General features: G+C 43.6%; 1 protein-coding gene across 1 annotated transcript; it reads right to left on the bottom strand.

Annotated features, from left to right (window-relative positions):
* Nucleotides 1-5,958: 5,958 nt before the first annotated feature.
* On the bottom strand, nucleotides 5,959-17,918 carry LOC139230421 (zinc-binding protein A33-like). The gene is made up of 5 exons (XM_070862258.1): nucleotides 17,558-17,918; nucleotides 14,524-14,718; nucleotides 12,515-12,537; nucleotides 12,293-12,402; nucleotides 5,959-8,340 (listed from the first exon to the last, which is right to left on the bottom strand). Exons 1-5 carry the CDS (start codon nucleotides 17,906-17,908, stop codon nucleotides 7,778-7,780), a joined length of 1,242 nt encoding a protein of 413 aa, XP_070718359.1. The 5' UTR covers nucleotides 17,909-17,918; the 3' UTR covers nucleotides 5,959-7,777.
* Nucleotides 17,919-18,957: the final 1,039 nt, after the last annotated feature.

The raw sequence follows: 18,957 nt of genomic DNA, 5'->3' as shown, positions 1-18,957 counted from the left end.
ATGCATTTTGTAACCCTTGACTGTTCTGTTATATACAGGTAAGAGGAAAGATGGTGACGGTGGGGGGCTGGGGGATGCAGGGGGGCGGGGGGGAAGGAGGTGTGGGGGGGCAGGGGAGGTGTGGTGGTTTGAACAATGGACGACATTTTTAAAAATTCGTTCATGGTATGTGGGAGTGGCTGGCAAAGCCAGCACTTATTGCCCATCCCTAATTGAGAAGGTGGTGGTGAGCTGCATTCTTGAACCGCTGCAGTCCATGTGGTGAAGGTGCTCCCACAGTGCTGTGACTCCAGGATTTTGACCCAGCGAAAATATATTTCCGAGTCAGGATGGTGTATAACTTGGAGGGAAACTTGCAGGTGGTGGTGTTCCCATGCATCTGCTGCCCCTGTCCTTCTAGGTGGTAGAGGTTGTGGGTTTGGGAGGTGCTGTCGAAGAAGCCTTGGCGAGTTGCTGCAGTGCATCTTGTAGAGGGTGCACACTGCAGCCACGGTGTGCCGGTGATGGAGGAAGTTAATGTTTCAGATGGTGGATGGGGTGCCAATCAAGCGGGCTGCTTTGTCCTGGATGGAGTCGAGCTTCTTGAGTGTTGTTGGAGCTGCATTCATCCAGGCAAGTGGAGAGTATTCCATCACACTCCTGACTTGTGCTTTGTAGATGGTGGAAAGGCTTTGGGGAGTCAGGATATCGAATTAGCCACCGTTTTGCACCTCCCCCGATTTCCCTTTCGATTGAAGTCTCGCTAGCTAAATGCTATGAATATATAATCATTGAAATATCTAAATCAGTCCCTCTCTAAGTTTACACCTGTCCAGAGACTTCAAACCCAAGGCACTAATTCTATCTTCTTAGTTCAATAGAATTAGGCTGGGGTTCACCCTCACTAACTGTCTCTGTACCTTTATCAATGTCAAAAGGTCTCTCTACAGGTGGGCCACTAACTGATTCAACTTAGACCTCAGCAAAGCCTGGTCTGGTGACACTGTTCGTTGTTGTTGAATAGTCTGGGTCATACAATCCAGGCTCTGTTAGTTTTGGCTGGAGCTCCTAAAACACTGAACCTGCATCTCGTAAGCTTCTCCCTTCCAGTCGCTTTTAATTCACAGCCAACCATGTGATACTCTGTTCCAAATTCTACACCCCTCGGTGCATATCTGCAGTTACCTGTATCAAAAGACATTGACCAATCTTGGGCCCGCACCTATCAAATCTATGCAGATCCACTTGTAATCTGTTTCCACCTTTTCCCAACTTCCTGACTCCATCACCTAATTTCGTATTCGAGTTAATAACCCTGTTACCTGCACGCTGCTCCAGAATAAATGTAATAGGCATGAATAGGGCCTAACAGGGGACTTTGGGGCACTTTACCAATTACCAGACCCCATTGGGAAGCAGCCTCATTTAATACCACTCTTTGGCCATATTTCTGCAGCTATTTTTTCATCCATTACAAGAACATAAGAAATAGGAGCAGGAGTAGGCCATTTGGCCCCTCAAGTCTGTGCTGCCATTCTATCGGATCATAGCTGATCTAATGCACTATGGCTCATGGCTCAATATGCAATAATGTCAGCTGTGGCTCAGTGGGTGGCACTCTCGCCTCTGTGTCTGAAGGTTGTGGGTTCAAGTCTCACCCCAGGGACTTGAGCACATAAATCTAGGGTGACATTCCAGTGCAGTGCTGAGGGAGGGCTGCACTGTTAGAGGTGCCATCTTTTGGATGAGATGTTAAACTGAGGCCCCGTCTGCTCTCTCAAGTGGCTGTAAAAGATCTCATGGCACTATTATGAAGAAGAGCAGGGGAGTTCTTCCTGGTGTCCTGGGTCCAATATTTATCCCACAATCAACATAACAAAAACAGATTATCTGGTCATTATCACATCGCTCTTTGTGGGAGCTTGCTGTGCGCAAATTGGCTGCCGCGTTTCCTACATTATAACAGTAACCGCACTCCAAAAAGTACTTCATTGGCTGTAAAACCCTTTGAGACATCCGATCGTCATGAAAGGCGCTTTATAAATGCAAATCGTTTTTTCTAACCCTCTTCAGAACATTGTATTTAACTTTTCACAGACTTTGTCAAAAGGTCTTTGGTAATCAAAACTTGATGATCTACTGATAAGTCAATCCACTCAGAACTTGTGGTTATGAATGAAATTTACAATAAACACCATTGCGACCAGAACCATACATGCTGTCCTGTATAGATCCTTATACCATAGTGGATGCAGATACTCTTCGTATACCTGATGAAGAAACTGAGGATTGGTATAAAAGCTGTTGGAAGGTGTTACCTGGTACTGAGAATGCAAACTCAGTGCTTCCGAGAGGCAAGTAGCTGCTACTGAAACTCTGTAACTCTCCAACCAGTAGAACCACTATTCCATTGAGACAGGTTGCGTCCATGCTGTAGTCAGGAGAATGGTGGCAGGAATTTGCAGGTGTCGCGATCAGTTGGGCTGCTCACCATACTGCTCGTATGGCAAGCTGCTGTCTGCCTTAGATAAATCTTAATCCCCTCACTTTCCAAGCATTTAGCGACGAACTAGTGACCATACTTCTTAGTGAGGGCAGGGGTGGGGTCGGAGGAGAGAGCATAAACACGGTCTTGTTGGGGTTGACCCGATCACAATACCGAGTGAGATAAAGGGATCTCTGAAGCATGTCAACCTTATGTGACAGACTTGGTACTCAATAGCCAAGTGAGCAGTAATCCAGAACAATGTTACAGTGCCAACAGGGGGCCTGTCTTATGATGGAAGCTGAATGGTTAAAATTTAGAGTGGAGCCTCTTATTCTGTATTGTCAGCTCGAGATAATCCAGCAACGAAGGTTCAACAGACTGATTCCTGGGATGGGGGGGATTGTCCTATGAGGAGAGATTGAGTAGACTAAGCCTATGTTCTCCAGAGTTTAGAAGAATGAGAGGTGATCTCATAGAAACATACAAAATTCTTAAAGGGCTTGACAGGGTGGATTCAGGGAGGATGTTTCCCCTGGCTGGGGAGTCGAGAACCAGGGATCACATTCTCAGAAGAAGGGGTTGGCCATTTAGGACTGAGTCGAGGAGAAATTTCTTCACTCAGAGGGTGGTGAATCTTTGGAATTCTCTACCCCAAAAGGCTGTGGAGGCTCAGTCGTTGAGTATATTCAAGACAGAGATTGATAGATGGATATTAAGGGAATCAAGGGATATGGGGATAGGGCAGGAAAGTGGAGTTGGGGTAGATCAACCTTGATCTCATGGAATGGCAGATCAGGCTCTAGGGGCCGAATGGCTGACTCCTGCTCCTGTTTCTTATGTTCTTATGTCAAATTACACACGCACACAGTTGTAGTAATGCAGGACCAGGTCTTTATTTGAAACCTCATGCTATCCACAACCAATATGAGTGCACATGTCTTTTCATACGGCACAAAACCAGTATAAGAGCTGTTCAGACACACACTTCACAAAAGCAGTATGAGCACGAACCTTTTGAGACACACACGATTCGATTCCAGTGTGAACTGCTAAATAATGTTCCCTTACATTTCTTATGCTAATTTTACCTTTGATCACTACATTCCATGCATACTACCAATATATCATGGAAACTCAACGATGCATATAAATGCTACAGAATAACAACATAAACTAAACAACTAGGCTCTCAACTCCTCTAATTGTGATCTCGCTCCAATAAAACCTTCCACTCCCGAAACAGAGTTAGCGAGTTGACACATTGAGATATGGCTGAATGACTCTTACACATTCTACTATTATCTTTCCCCTGAAGACATCCTTTCCCCAAAATCCCCAGGGCCAACTTCCAAGCCATGCTCAGCAGAAAGATGGTTTAACTTTTAACTCATCGTATGCCGATCTCACAAACTACGCAGAAGGAATAGCGAGCGACCCAAGTCGTGTGAACCCTTGTTCCCACAAGATGCATTTTACAAAAACAGATTGCTCAGTAACTTGGTCTGGGACTCAAACACGGAGATGGGTTTCTGTGTGTTTCATACATTCACTGACCAGAAAGTATATATATTATTTCTACTCAAACGAACATTTTTGTTATCCGAACCTTTTGTTCAGTTCGCTTTGTAATTCACAGATATAAAGTGAGATGTCCTTCAGTGCTGTACCATTCTATGATTCTATGAAAGTTATAGTCAAATAAAGTGTTTCATGTGAGAATTAAAAACAAATTAGCTGTTGCTTGTATTAAAAATGGATCAATTAACAAAAGAAACAGAATCATACAACAGAGGAGGAGGCCATTTGGCCCATGCCTGTGCTAGCTCTTTGAACGAGCTACCTAATTAGCACCACCCATCCTGCTCTTTCCCCAAAGCCCGACAGATTTATTAATTTCCAACTATATATCTAATTCCCTTTTGAAAGTTACTACTGAATCTGCTTTCACTATCCTTTCAGGCAGTGTACTCCAGATCATAACAATGTCAGATATTCAGTCAAACAGTAGTTTTAAGAAATGCACAGAAAAAATTCAGTTTATAACAAAACCATCAGCATTATTGGTAATCAGGAAAATCAGGAGATGTGTACAACGAGTGGCTGATCCAATGTCACCTGTTTTCCAGCTAAAATTACCCCCTGTTGTTAATTGCATCATTTTGTATTACTTGTAATAGAAAAAGTCGGCAAAGGAAGTGCACACAGATATAAGATTATACAAATGTTATTTGATCCCCTGTGCTGTTCCACGTTGGGTGGGGGGTGGGGGGGGGGGATTTTTAACTTTCCTGCCTGAAGGAAAAACTGCCATTGCTGTTTCTATTTCAGGGTGTGAAATTCAACTCGAGGGGCAGTACCGGATCAAGCGCATAGTATACAATCCGTCCCATCCTTCCATTGAAGGCAATTAATTGGGTACACTGCACATGCTCAGATGGCACAATCTAAATTCAGCTCTCGGCAAAAATATTAGCTCCAAACCTAGGCTCTTGGGAGAGGCTACGGTCTTCAAGTGAAAACCTTGGTGACACAATGGGTACATTTAGCCAGCATTGTGACGCGTGGCCAGACTTTGAAATCAGAGTGACGAATTAATGCAAGCATTTCCATTACAAATGTGGACATAGCAATTTATAACATATGGAGATGGTCATAGATCAGCCTGGGACTCATTGAATGGCTGGACAGGCTCAAGGGGCTAAATGGCCTGTTGCTATATTTAAAAAACAAAGAGCTGACTCAAAATGTGGCAAAAACTTGATAACAGATAGTCAATTGCTGCAGATAGGCGATATATATATATATATGTATATATATTCCACATTGTACCCTACGTAAACTAGAGGTAATCCAAAACTGGGTTGCCCGTGTCCTAACTCGCACCAAGTCCCGCTCACCCATCACCCCTGTGCTCACTGACCTACATTGGCTCCCGGTTAAGCAACGCCTCGATTTCAAAATTCTTATCCTTATTTTCAAATCCCTCCATGGCTTTGCCTTTCCCTATCTCTGTAACCTGCTCCAGCCCCACAACCCCCCCGAGATGTCTGCGCTCCTCTAATTCTGCCCTCTTGAGCATTCCTGATTATAATCACTCAACCACTGTTGGCCGTATCTTCTGTTGCCTGGGCCCCAAGCTCTGGAAATCCCTGCCTAAACCTCTCCACCTCTCTTTCCTCTTCCAAGACGCTCCTTAAAACATACTTCTTCTGCGCTAATTTCTACTTATGCGGCTCGGTGTCAAATTTTTATTTCATAATAGTCCTGTGAAGTGCCTTGGGATGTTTCACTGCTTTAAAGGAGCTATATAAATACAAGTAGTTGTTGTTGTGTGTTTATATGTGTGTGAGTTTTTGTACTATTAGACGTGTAGACATTCTTCTTGGTAGCAGCTTGTAGATTTAATGGGTTGTGCCAGCTATTAGTCAAGAAACCTTTGGGTGAAATTGTATATGGACGGGGATACATTACCAGCGGTCTGGTATCGGTCACTCGTTATACTCCCCACCGACTTTGCTAGAACTAAATATCAAGTGGGGTGTATAATGGATGGCGGATGTGATAATGATCATTTTGCGCTACCGCCCATGACAATCTTCCACCCTTGAATCCTAAAATGGTTACAGCATAGGAAGCCATTTGGCCCGTCGAGCCTGTGCCGGCTCTGAGCAAGAACACCTCAGCTAGTACACTCCCCCACCCTTTCTCCGTAGCCCTGCAATTTTTTTTCCTTTAGGTACTTATCTAATTCCCTTTTGAAAGCCACAATTGAATCTGCCTCCACCACCCTTTCCAGCAGGGCATTCCAGATCCTAAACACTCGCTGCGTAAAAAAATTATTCCTCACGTTGCCTTTGGTTCTTCTGCCAATCACATTAAATCTGTGTCCTCTGGTTCTTGACCCTTCCGCCAATGGGAACAGTTTCTGTCTATCTACTCTGTCCAGACCCCTCATGATTTTGAACACCTCTATCAAGTCTCCTCTCAACCTTCTCTGCTCGAAGGAGAGCAACCCCGGCTTCTCCAGTCTATCCACGTAACTGAAGTCCCTCATCCCTGGAATCATTCTTGTAAATCTTTTCTGCACCCTCTCTAAGGCCTTCACATCCTTCCTAAAGTGCGGTGCCCAGAATTGGACACAATACTCCAATTGGGGCCAAACCAGTGATTTATACAGGCTGATCATAATTTCTTTGCTTTTGTACTCTGAGCCTCTATTTATGAAGCCCAGGATCCAATATGCTTTTTTAACCATTTTCTCAACCTGCCTTGCCTCTTCCAACGCTTTGTGCACATATATACCCAGGTCTCTCTGTTTATGCACCCCCTTTAGGATTGTATCCTTTGGTTTATATTGTCTCTCCTCGTCCTTCCTACCAAAATGCAGCATCCTCCATTTATTCTATTGCTGAATGATTGTTTTAGGTATTGGTTCCTAGAGCATCTTCAATTTCATTTTAAAGCCTGGGCAATTTGTAAAGCAAACTGGTCTAAATGAATTGAATCCAGCAGCCTAGATGGAAATTGGCTGCAGACCCAGGAAATCAATGGTTTTTAATCGCCTTTCCCCCCTTATATCCTCTATTCAATAGTAGACAGATGCACAGCGTTAGTTTAGATCCAATACAATGCTAGTTTGTTCCAGAATAAAGCCAATTACTTTTTAATAATCCCAAATACATCCACAAGATACCTCAGAGTGGCTGCAAAGGAAGGTTGCTGCGTTTTGTTTTTGTAGTGTCCAACATTACATTGAAATAAAAACATTACATCCTTTTTTGTGTCAGCTGTGGCTCAGTGGGCAGCACTCTCTCCTCTGTCAAAATGTTGTGGGTTCAAGTTCCACTCCAAGGATTTGAGCACTTAAAAACTCTAGGCTGGCACTCCCAGTGCAGTGCTGAGGGAATGCTGCACTGTCGGAGGTGCCGTCTTTCGGATGAGACGTTAAACCGAGGCCCCGTCTGCCCTCTCCCGTGGACATAAAAGATCCCATGGCACTATTTTGAAGAGCAGTGGAGTTATCCCTGATGTACTGGCCAATATTTATCCCGCAATCAACATCACAAAAAAACAGATTATCTGGTCATTATCACATTGTTGTTTGTGGGAGCTTGCTGTGCGCAAATTGGCTGCCGCGTTTCCCACATTACAACAGTGACTACAGTTCAACAGTACTCCATTGGCGGTAAAGTCTGGTAGTCGTGAAAGGCGCTATATAAATACAAGTCTTTCTTTGTTTTCTTTGCGAAGCATTTCTCCAGCATTATTTTACATGACTGCCGCTACAATAAAACTGCAGGCAAATCGGATTTATTCTGACAGTTGAAGGAGCCTCATTTCATCATTTGATGCATTTCCAGGTGAAAAGAAAGACAACAGTTTCCCAGTCATTGCCCCGCTGTGAGTGTAGAGATGAGACATGTCACCTGCATTGTAAAATGAGACCTGCCCAGCCGCGTAGTCTAAATAAACTCCAACCTTTCGTGGATTCACTTCAAGTGCCAGGTAATCAACTGGTTTTGGGTTTCTTTCCCTCGGTACAAAGAATTGCACCAGCGACTGCACCCAATCTGTCGTATGGGGGCTGATGACCCAGTAGCCATTGCTTGTGGTCATATCTTTCAGCTCGTGTCTGTTTACTGACTCTCTCACAACACCCACCGTCCACTTGGCCCCCTGCTCCACCTCGACCTCCCAATAGTGTTTCCCTGATGCAAATCCTTTGGATCCCAGCACGCAGATACGACGCAGGAATCGCTTGGGATTGTCCGGGACCTGCTGTTGCATGTAACCAATTCTTACTATGGTCATGCTTTCCGACAAGATGAGTCTGGGGTGAGCTGAATTCGGTGATAGAGTCAAATGTGTCAATGCTGTAAAAAATCAGAATGAAACCAGAATTTTAGCACTGATAAAGTAACTTACCATAGTAGTCTGTAGTACTTTGAGTCTGGAATATATTTATATGTAAATATTTAGGTAACATATTACATAGGATTATATAGACTGAGATAGGATATACGGCACAGAAACAGGCCATTAGACCCAACCAGTCCATGACGGCGTTTATGCTCCACTCGAGCCTGCCCCATCTTTCCTCATCTAAATCTATCAGCATAACTCTCTATTTCCTTCTCCCTCATATGCTTGTCTAGCCTCGCGTTAAATGCCTCTTCATCCTATCTTGATATGTACACCCTCGCATTTCTCGTTTAGCCTTATAAATCTTCTCTGCACCCTCTCTATACTATTCGCTTCAACCACTCCCTGTGGCAGCGAGTTTCACATTCTCATTGCTCTCTGGGTAAAGAAGTTTCTTCTGAAGTCCCTATTGGATTTCTTGGTGACTATCTTCTATAAGAACATAAGATATAGAAGCAGGAGTAGGCCATAGGGCCTCTCGAGCTGCTCCGCCATTTAATACGATCATGGCTGATCCGATCATGGACTCAGGTCCATTTCCCTGCCCACTCTCTATAACCCCTTATTCCCTTATCATTTAAGAAATTCTATTTCTTGCTTAAATTTATTCAATGTCCCAGCTTCCGCAGCTCTCTGAGGCAGCAAATTCCACAGATTTACAACCCTCTGATAGAAGAAATTTCTCCTAATCTCAGTTTTAAATGGGCGGCCCCCTATTCTAAGATCGTGCCCTCTAGTTCTTAGTCTCCCCCATCAGTGGAAACATCCTCTCTGCATCCACCTTGTCAAGCCCCCTCATAATCTTATACGTTTCGATAAGATCACCTCTCATTCTTCTGAATTCCAATGAATAGAGGCCCAACCTACTAAATCTTTCCTTAAATCCCCCTCATCTCTGGAATCAACTTTGTGAACCTTCTCTGAACTGCCTCCAAAGCAAGTATATCCTTTCGTAAATATGGAAACCAAAACTGCATGCAGTATTCACCAATACCCTGCACAACTGTGCAAGACTTCCCTACTTTTATACTCCATCCCCTTTGCAATAAAGGTCAAGATTCCATTGGCTTTCCTGATCACTTGCTGTACCTGCATACTAACCTTTTGTGTTTCATGCACAAGTACCTACAGTACTGCAGCACTTTGCAATCTTTTTCCATTTAAATAATAACTTGTTCTTTGACTTTTTCTGCCAAAGTGCATGACCTCACACTTTCCAACATTATGCTCCATCTGCCAAATTTTTGCCCACTCACTTAGCCTTTCTATGTCCTTTTGCAAATTTTTTGTGTCCTCCTCACACATTGCTTTTCCTCCCATCTTTGTATCATCAGCAAACTTGGCTATGTTACACTCAGTCCCTTCTTCCAAGTCGTTAATATAGATTGTAAATAGTTGGGGTCCCAGCACTGATCCCTGTGGCACCCCACTGGTTACTGATTGCCAACCCAAGAATGAATCATTTATCCCGACTCTCTGTTATCTGTTTGTTAGCCAATCCTCTATCCATGCTAATATATTACCCTCAACCCTGTGAACTTTTATCTTGTGCAGTAACCTTTTATGTGGCACCTTGTCAAATGCCTTCTGGAAGTCCAAATACATCACATTCACTGGTTCCCCTTTATCCACCCTGTTCATTACATCCTCAAAGAATTCTAGCAAATTTGTCAAACATGACTTCCCCTTCATAAATCCATGCTGACTCTGCCTGACTGAATTTTGCTTTTCCAAATGTCCTGCTACTGCTTCTTTAACAATGGACTCCAACATCTTCCGAACCACAGATGTTAGGCTAACTGGTCTATAGTTTCCTGCTTTTTGTCTGCCTACCTTTTTTAAATAGGGTCATTACATTTGCAGTTTTCCAATCTGCTGGAACCTCCTCAGAATCCAGGGAATTTGGTAAATTACAACCAATGCATCTATCGATGGCCTCTAGTTATGTTCTTCCCCATAAGTGGAAACATTCTATCTGTATCCACTCTATCAAAACCTTTCATCATTTTAAAGACCTCTATTAGGTCACCCCTCAGCCTTTTTTTTCTCAAGAGAAAACAGACCCAGTCTGTTCATCCTTTCCAGATATGTATACCCTCGCATTTCTCATATCATCCTTATAAATCTTCTCTGCAACCTCTCCAGTGCCTCTATATCCTTTTTATAATATGACGACCAGAACTGTACACAATACTCTAAATGTGGTATTAATGCCTTATTTAAATTTCATCCTGATTACCTAAACAGATTGAAATAATAAATCAATTACTCAAAGCATTGGAACACATCTGAACATTGATGGTCTATATGACTTTATACAAAAGTACACTATATATATTGCTAAGCATTATAGCTACTTAAGGGTTCTTAATTTGTTCTGAGTTAAATATCTACGATTGTTCACATGCTGAGGCTGAGAAGAGGGGAAATCAGCCAATGTTCCAACTTTTAACAGGGACCATTGACTTCTGCTGGGAAGGGTAATTGTACTCGAACTTCCCGAGCGGGAAGTCCCCATGATCGGGCGGAATGCTGCCTTTACGCAGTCAAAATCAGGCGGGGTGCAAAACCAGAGGGTGAATTTCAACATGTGTGAGCAGGTGGGAGTGGCTGAGGGAGGGTGGGCAAAAATTCCAAGCGTGTCGGGAAGATGACTCTAAAACAGCATCTTCTGGGCTTTTATGAGGTGTGACAAGGAGGCGGGGTGACATTTTAAATATGTTAATGAGGCTGGAAGCCTCGGAATTAACCTGCCTTGTTGGTTTTACTGTGGCAGAGGGGATTTTCTGGGCCTCAGGAAACTCGGCAGGTACAACGAGACGAAAACAGTCTCCGGGAGTACGGCATGTGGGCCAGGAGGAGCAGGGGTGCTTCCTCCCGGTCCCTCAATCTCCCCCACCATCAGAATCCACCTTGCAAACCTCCTTCCTGGATCGGCACCCCCTTGCGATTGGATTCCCCCCCCGTTGGGAACCTGAACCCCCCTTGGGATCAGATTCCCCCCCCCCGTCAGGAACCTGACCCCCTTGGGATCGGACCCCCACCCCTAGTCAGGAACCTGTCCCCCCCCTTGGGATCGGATCTCCCCCCCCACCCAGTCGGGAATCTGACTCCCCCCTTGGGGTCGGACCCACCTCCCCCCGTGCGGAATCTGAGCCCCCTTGGGATCGGGTGCTCCTGGCTCAGGCATTGAACTCCCTCTGGTTTCAGGGAATCAGAACCCCCGGGATGGGCAATTGAACCCACCCCCCCCGCCCCCCCCCGCCCCTCGCCCACTTTGGGATCAGATCTATCTCCAGGGTCAGGGATCAGCTCCAGATGTTCCTGCAGCCCCCCCCCTCCACTCCTCCCTGACTGGAAGCCAAACCTCTCGTTCGGACTGACTTCCACGTGGGGAGCCTGTCAGATCCAAGAGTCGCACGCTGTGAAGTTAACTCTCCACAACATGCAGGGTTTCCCACGAGCTACTGGACTGCCCATTCCCAGCGTGCTGGGAAGTAAAAATTCTCCCCACAGTTTCACCTGAACCCGTTAGTTTCCCAATGGGGAGGTTATGTTAAAATTGCTCCTAATTGGGATTAAATATTCTACCATTTCCGATCTAAAGGACAATCTATGATGTATATGTACCAAAGAATATTCCATCAAAACAAAGATACTATGCATTTCACAGAATATTTGTGCTTCCCGTCAGGTGAAATCTGATTACGTTCCTCAAATTATTCTGGATGAAATGAATAATGAGATGATTCTTTAACACTGTGATCAAAGTTTTGAAGTTCAGTATCATGCTTTCAGAAGTATTGTACGATCATAATCAACAGGGATTTAATGGGTAAATGGGAGTTAGTTTAGACGGTGATCAGCAATTGACTTTACACATCCAGGAACCCTGGTGTCTACCTGGTTTAATCGATTTTCTCATCTGCCTCCACACTACATGCTGAAGAGGGCCCCCAAATTCACCAATCAACATGTTCACAGGAGCTTCGTTTCCTGGCCTCACTTCATCACTGGATATTCAGAAACAATAAGAAATCGTATTAGTAATTGTGGATAAACACTGATCATTTCTCACAGTGTGAGACAAAAGATAATCAAATAATGAAATATGTAAGTACTTACCCATTAAGAATTGTTTTCATCTCCTAAAATAAAAAAAAATATAAGGTATGAAGTTTATAGATTTGTAATTACTAGTATTGATTGTAGGTTTTGGTTAAGTGAGCTATGATAGTTCACTATAGTAGATGTTCTCAAATTGGAGATTCGCATCCCTGGCGCTTCCCTCTGACTAAGAAACATTTGCATACAAGATGAAGATTTTCTTGGCCTCCAAGATAACCTCGATGGGGTACGTCCCCTCCTAGTTTGGGAACCTCTACTCTATAGCACATTGGTTTGAATTGATCACGACCGTTCTGAATTTAATTGTAAGATAAAAGGTATGATTAATGTAGAGTTGTAAGCATACATTTTTAGCATTAATCTGAAATATGAATTGCGATGCAGCACAGATTGGATACCTTGCGATGTTTCCTCTACATTGCCCAAAATTATGCCTTAATCCTGCCTCATTGAAGGTATTGGTGTAGAAAGAAAGAAAGATAGATAGAGACAGATAGAAAGAGAAAGAGAGGGAACGAGAGATAGAGAGAGAGATAGCGATAGATAGATAGATAAACAGACAGACAGACAGACAGACAGACAGACAGACAGACAGATAGATAGATAGATAGATAGATAGATAGATAGAATGAACAATAGATAATCAGCTAATGATATGCTGCTGACAACTGCCATATGCCCACATCAGTTGAGAATTGGATCGGATCTATTTAAAAAGTTAGCTGCAGCTGGTAGAGAGAGGGGGAACCTTTACTGGATTAAACTTGAATCCACATTGAGAATGAAAGAGAAATGAACCACTCCATTACTTCATTCTCCCAGACAAATTGTTACATTGGGTGTAATTTTAGCATTGGTCGATGGTGTAAAATAGGTGATATCCACATTGACCATCCATTATACATCCAGCCTTATGTTCCCTTCAGTTGACTTTAATAGAAAGGAAAATCAGACTGTGTCTATAATGGATGGCTAATTTGGTAGCACACATTTTATAGTATCACCAAAAGTTAAAATGACCCCCATTCAGCTTTAGCAACGGTTATTATCTACAGCTGGCCACACTCTGCTCTACGGAAGAGCGAACTGAAACTTAATTCCAGGGAAGCATCCCCATAATGACAAAATAAATTAACCTCCTACTTCTGATGGGACCTGACTAAAGCAATTTCAATGACCTTGGATCTATGCACCCAACCATAAACCAAAACCTCTACAGTCAACCTGTGTACATCTTGGGTATTAGTAAATTATGTGCAGTTGCATTCGAAGAAAATGACTGATATGTAGCCGAATGTAATGCCATAGCTGATTCTCTTACTCAGTGGTCATTAATGGGCTGCAATTTTTTTTTGTATTCATTCATGGGATGTGGGCATCACTGGCAAGGCCAGCATTTATTGCCCATCCCTAATTGCCCCTTGAAAAGGTGGCGGTGAGCGAGAGGGCATTAATTCAAACACAACTGCTGTGCGTCTGGAGTCACATATAGGCCAGACTGGGTAATAATAAACCAGGTGGGTTTTTAATGACAATCCAGTAGTTTTATGGTCACCATTACTAGATTTTTTTATTATTGCAGATTTTATTTCATTAATTGAATTTAAATTCCCCAGCTGCCATGGTGGGGTTTAAACTTAAATCTCTGGATCATTAATCCAGGCTTCTGGATTACTAGTCCAGTGACATAACCACGGTGCTACCACAAAGTATTGCCACCCCTTCTTCTTCCTCCCCTACACCTTGTGTCTGTCTCATCATTCTTCTATGCAGTCCCCCCTACACAGTCCAATTATCTGGGGTTGACCATGTTTCTGGAACCTCATCTCAATAAAAAACAAATCCACTCCCAATGGAAAACACTTGAATATTTTCCATAATTACACTGATGTAAAATTCTAAGCCAATGCATGGTTGAAATCTGCACATTCGAAAGCAGGGAAAACATTTTTTTGCCTTGGCTATTCGGAGTGTTAACCTTATCATGGTTGAAACAGCATAAATACCTTCAGAAAATTCATCACTTTTTTGAAGGTTGGACTCATTTCAGTCATTCCTCCAGTGCCACTCTCGAGTCTGTGCAATATTTCTTGCTCTCTCTGGTTGAGTCTCCTTTTCACTTCCTGCTCTTCTTCGTTCAGAATTTGGTGCAGTTCGGCAAATTCAACTTCGAAGCGACATGCGAGCTCGTTTACCTTTCTCTGCAAAAACAATAATGCAGCGTTACATCCAGCTTCTTTCAAAGCTGGTGTCTGCAACAGAAGATGGGCTTGAGGTTGATTCCAATTGTTAGAGCAGAGAGTTCAGAAATAAAGTTGGGAAGCCAGTAGCTGTGGGTAGCACCCTCACCTCTGAGTCAGAAGGTTGTGGGTTCAAGTCCCACGCCATGAGAGTTGAGCACAAAAATCAAGGCTGACACTCCAAGAGAGCATTGCACTGTCTGAGGTGCTGGCTTTTAGGTAAGACGTTAACCCGTCTACCCTCTCAGATGGATGTAAAAGATCCCATGGAAGTATTTCGAAGAAGAGCAGCGGAGTTATTCCTGGTGTCCTGACCAATATTTATCCCACAATCAACATCACTAAAACAGGTTATCTGGTCATTATCACATTGCAGTTTGTGGGAGATTGCTGTGCGCAAATTAGCTGCCGCATTTCCTACATTACAACAGTGACTATGCTTCAAAAAGTATTTCATCGGCTGTAAAGTGCTTTGGCACGTCTGCTGGTCATGAAAGGTGCTATATAAATGCAAGTCTTTCTTTTTCTTTTCAAACTCAAATTTCCAACCTTCAAAGTATTTGAATGAGAGGGGACCTTATAGAGGTATATAAGATACCAAGTGTATATAAAAAAGGTTAATCGAGGGCATTAGTTCATTATATCATGACTTTAAGCGATGAGCAATATCTAGTTAAAGTCAAGTTAAGGGTTGAGGTCAAGAAATACTTCCGCACATAACAGTAGTTAATATCTGGAATTATCTTCCAGGTAGAGTCATCGGGATCAAAAACTAATTCAAGAAGCAGTTAGTCGCTATGGTGTTGGGGCAATTAATTTCTATGGGAGAATGAGCTGGATGCCTTTTATCGTGGTCATCCACATTGATTTGTCTCCCAATTTTTCTAGCCACGGATTAATCTTTTCCCAGTAGATCACTTAAATCTCTTTACTCTTAATTTAGCTGGTATTGATAGTAAATTGTTGAACAGTGTATTAGTTGTTGTGATCTGGAATGCACTTCCTGAAAAGGTGGTGGAAGCAGATTCAATCGTAATTGAAAAGAAGAAATTTACAGGACTATGGCAAAAAGCAGGGGAGTGGAACTAGTTCAATAGCTCTTTCAAAGAGCTTGTACCAGATTGGCTGAATGATCTCGCTCTGTGTTAAGATCATAAGAACATAACAACATAAGAACATAAGAAATAGGAGTAAGAGTAGGTCCTATGGCCCCTCGAGTTTATACCGCCATTCAATAAGATCATGGCTGATCATTGACCTCAACTCCACTTTCACGCCCGATCTCCATATCCCTTGATTCCCCTAGAGTTCAAAAATCTAACTATCACAGCATTGAATATCTTCAGAGACTCAGTTTCCATAGCCCTCTGATTCACAATCCTCTGAGTGAAGAAATTCCTCCTCATCTCTGTCTTAAATGGCTTACCCCTTATCCTGAGACTGTGCCCCCTAGTTCTAAACACACCAGTCAGGGGAAACATCCTCTCAGCATCTACCCTGTTAATTCTCTTCAGAATCAATGCGATCACTTCTCATTTTTCTGAACTCCAGAGAGTATAGGTCCATTCTACACAATCTCTCATCATAAGACAGCCCTGTCATCCCAGGAATCAATCCTGTGAACCTCCATTGTACCGCCTTCAATGTTATATGATTCTATATAACTTCGTACTAGCGAAGCCATCAACTGTCGCACTTAAAGAAGAGTTTACTGAGGGAATGAATTAATTATTTCCCTCACAGCTCTCTGGCAGTGGTTCCATAGTTTGCCTTTTCTACAGGAATCCTGATGTTTGTGAGAAGCTTGTCCATTTTGGGCATTGGAAGCAGAAGGGTAAACTGTCGATGTTAATGGTTCTTTTCCATGAATTTCATAACTCATGCTCTAAGTTTGAAGACCCCTAAAGTCTCCTTGGAATACTCAACAGTGACACAGATGAGCAAGTACTTCCGGCATGTTTACAGATTGATCTCCCTTTGCTAATTGCAAGCTATCATAGTGATTTTATTACATCTATAACTTATTTGCACTTCATGTCCACATGTTAAGTAAGAGTGCAGTGTTGTCCTTTAGCCCAAATATGTTCACTCAAAGCTATTAGAAAGTCTACTTGTCTTTTTATCAGCTGTGGCTCAGTGGGTAGCACACTTGCCTCTGAGTCAGAAGGTTATGGGTTCAATTGAATACAAATATCTAGGCTGACATCCCAGTGCAGTGCTGAGGGACTGCTGCACTGTCAGAGGTGCTGCCTTTTTGGATGAGACGATAAACCGAGGCCCTGTTTGCTCTCTCATGTGGATGTAAATGCTCCCATGGCACTATTTCGAAGAAGAGCAGGGCACTGGTGTCCTGGAGGCAATATTTATCGCTCAATCAACATAACAAAAAAATATTATCTGGTCATTATCACATTGCTGTTTGTGGGAGCTTGCTGTGCGCAAATTGGCTGTCTAGCGTTTCCCACATTACAACAGTGACTGCACTCCAAAAGTACTTCATTGGCTGTAAAGCGCTTTGGTCGTGAAAGGCGCTATAGAAATGCAAGACTTTATTGGTCTCCCTTCTGAATATAAATGCCCTTTCTCCCTGCCTTATTTAGTACTGCTGACATGTAGCATTGAAAGACAAAAAGAAACCGACCGGATCTCCTTAACCCCTCGAGGTCACTGCCTCTAAAATAGTGCGGAACTGGCGAGCAATTCACCACATTCGCACAAGTCTACAGAAATATAAAAAGGTATAATAGCAAAACTGATAGAACAATTACTCCGAGGCGGCTGAAAGTGACAGTGGACCCACCTTGATACCTTGCGTGCTGGGAGTGTGGTGCTGAGTTGCGGCAATGATGTTTAGACGGGGCTCGGACAGCACGTCCAGTGGCTCGCCACTCTTTCTTCCCCATGAAGTGGTCATCAGAGATCGCACGGTGGCCACGATATTCGCCAGCTGTCTGTTGGGCCTCAGTACTTTTCCCGGAAATAAGAGTCGGCATTCCGGGCACGAGCAGTTCCCATCTTCCCAGAAGAGCAAAATGCAGGCTTCGCAGAAGTTGTGCCCGCAAGTGAGAAAGACCGGGTCTTCGAAAAACTCGAGGCAGATCGAGCAGGAGAGATCTTTGGTCAAATTTGCCAGGTGTTTGCTGGATGCCATTTCTGCCAGTCGGTTGTTCACTTTCTGATCATCACTTTCACTTTCCTAATTAGGAGCCAGGAGGCGGTTCCACAACACTGTATGGTTATAAAGGAATACTTGTCGTTCAGACGCTGTATGCATCCTAACAATGAACAATGCTTAGAATTTCCCCCCCCCAATTTCCCTCTTCTCATTGAGAGGGGGAGGTGAGCGAAGTGGGGGGGGGGGGGGGGGGAAATTACTGGCTTGCAGGCTGCCCCTGTCCTAACTCGCACCAAGTCCCGCTCAGCCATCATAGAAACAAAGAAAATAGGTGCAGTAGTAGGCCATTTGGCCCTTCGAACCTGCACTACCATTCAATAAGATCATGGCTGATCATTCACCTCAATACCCCTCTCCTGCTTTCTCTCCATACCCCTTTGATCCCTTTAGCCATAGGGGCCATATCTAACTCCCTCTTGAATATATCCAATGAACTGGCATCAACAACTCTCTGCGGCAGGGAATTCCACAGGTTAACAACTCTCTGAGTGAAGAAGTTCCTCCTCATCTCGGTCCTAAAAGGCTTACTCCTTATCCTTAGACCTTGTCCCCTGGTTCTGGACTTCCCCAACATCGGAAACATTCTTTCTGCATCTAACCTGTCCAGTCCCGTCAGAATTTAATATGTTTCAATGAGATCCCCTCTCATCCTTCCTAACTCCAGTGAATAAAGACCCAGTTGATCCAATCTCTCCTCATATGTTAGTCCTGCCATCCCGGGAATCAGTCTGGTGAACCTTCGCTGCACTCCCTCAACAGCAAGAACTTCCTTCCTCAGATTAGGAGACCAAAACTGAACATAATATTCCAGGTGAGGCCTCACCAAGGCCCTGTACAGCTGCAGTAAGACCTCTCTGCTCCTATACTCAAATCCCCTAGTTATGGAGACCAACATACCATTTGATTTCTTCACCGCCTGCTGTACCTGCATGCCAACTTTTAACGACTGATGTACCATGACACCCAGGTCTCATTGCACCTCCCCTTTTCCTAATCTGCCGCCATTCAGATAATATTCTGCCTTC

The sequence above is a fragment of the Pristiophorus japonicus genome, chromosome 19 (assembly GCF_044704955.1).
Source record: "Pristiophorus japonicus isolate sPriJap1 chromosome 19, sPriJap1.hap1, whole genome shotgun sequence".
NCBI lineage: Eukaryota > Metazoa > Chordata > Chondrichthyes > Pristiophoridae > Pristiophorus > Pristiophorus japonicus.
This window is presented reverse-complemented; position numbering and strand designations above follow the sequence as displayed.

Bases quoted from the DNA above. Each gene is read 5' to 3' on its own strand.
- LOC139230421 (XM_070862258.1), bottom strand. From the start codon at position 17,908: ATGGCATCCAGCAAACACCTGGCAAATTTGACCAAAGATCTCTCCTGC. The intron at 12,403-12,514 runs GTAAGTACTTAC...CTGAATATCCAG, and splicing joins ATGAAAACAATTCTTAATGG to TGATGAAGTGAGGCCAGGAA. The intron at 8,341-12,292 runs GTAGACACCAGG...GATTTTTTACAG, and splicing joins GAGAAAATCGATTAAACCAG to CATTGACACATTTGACTCTA.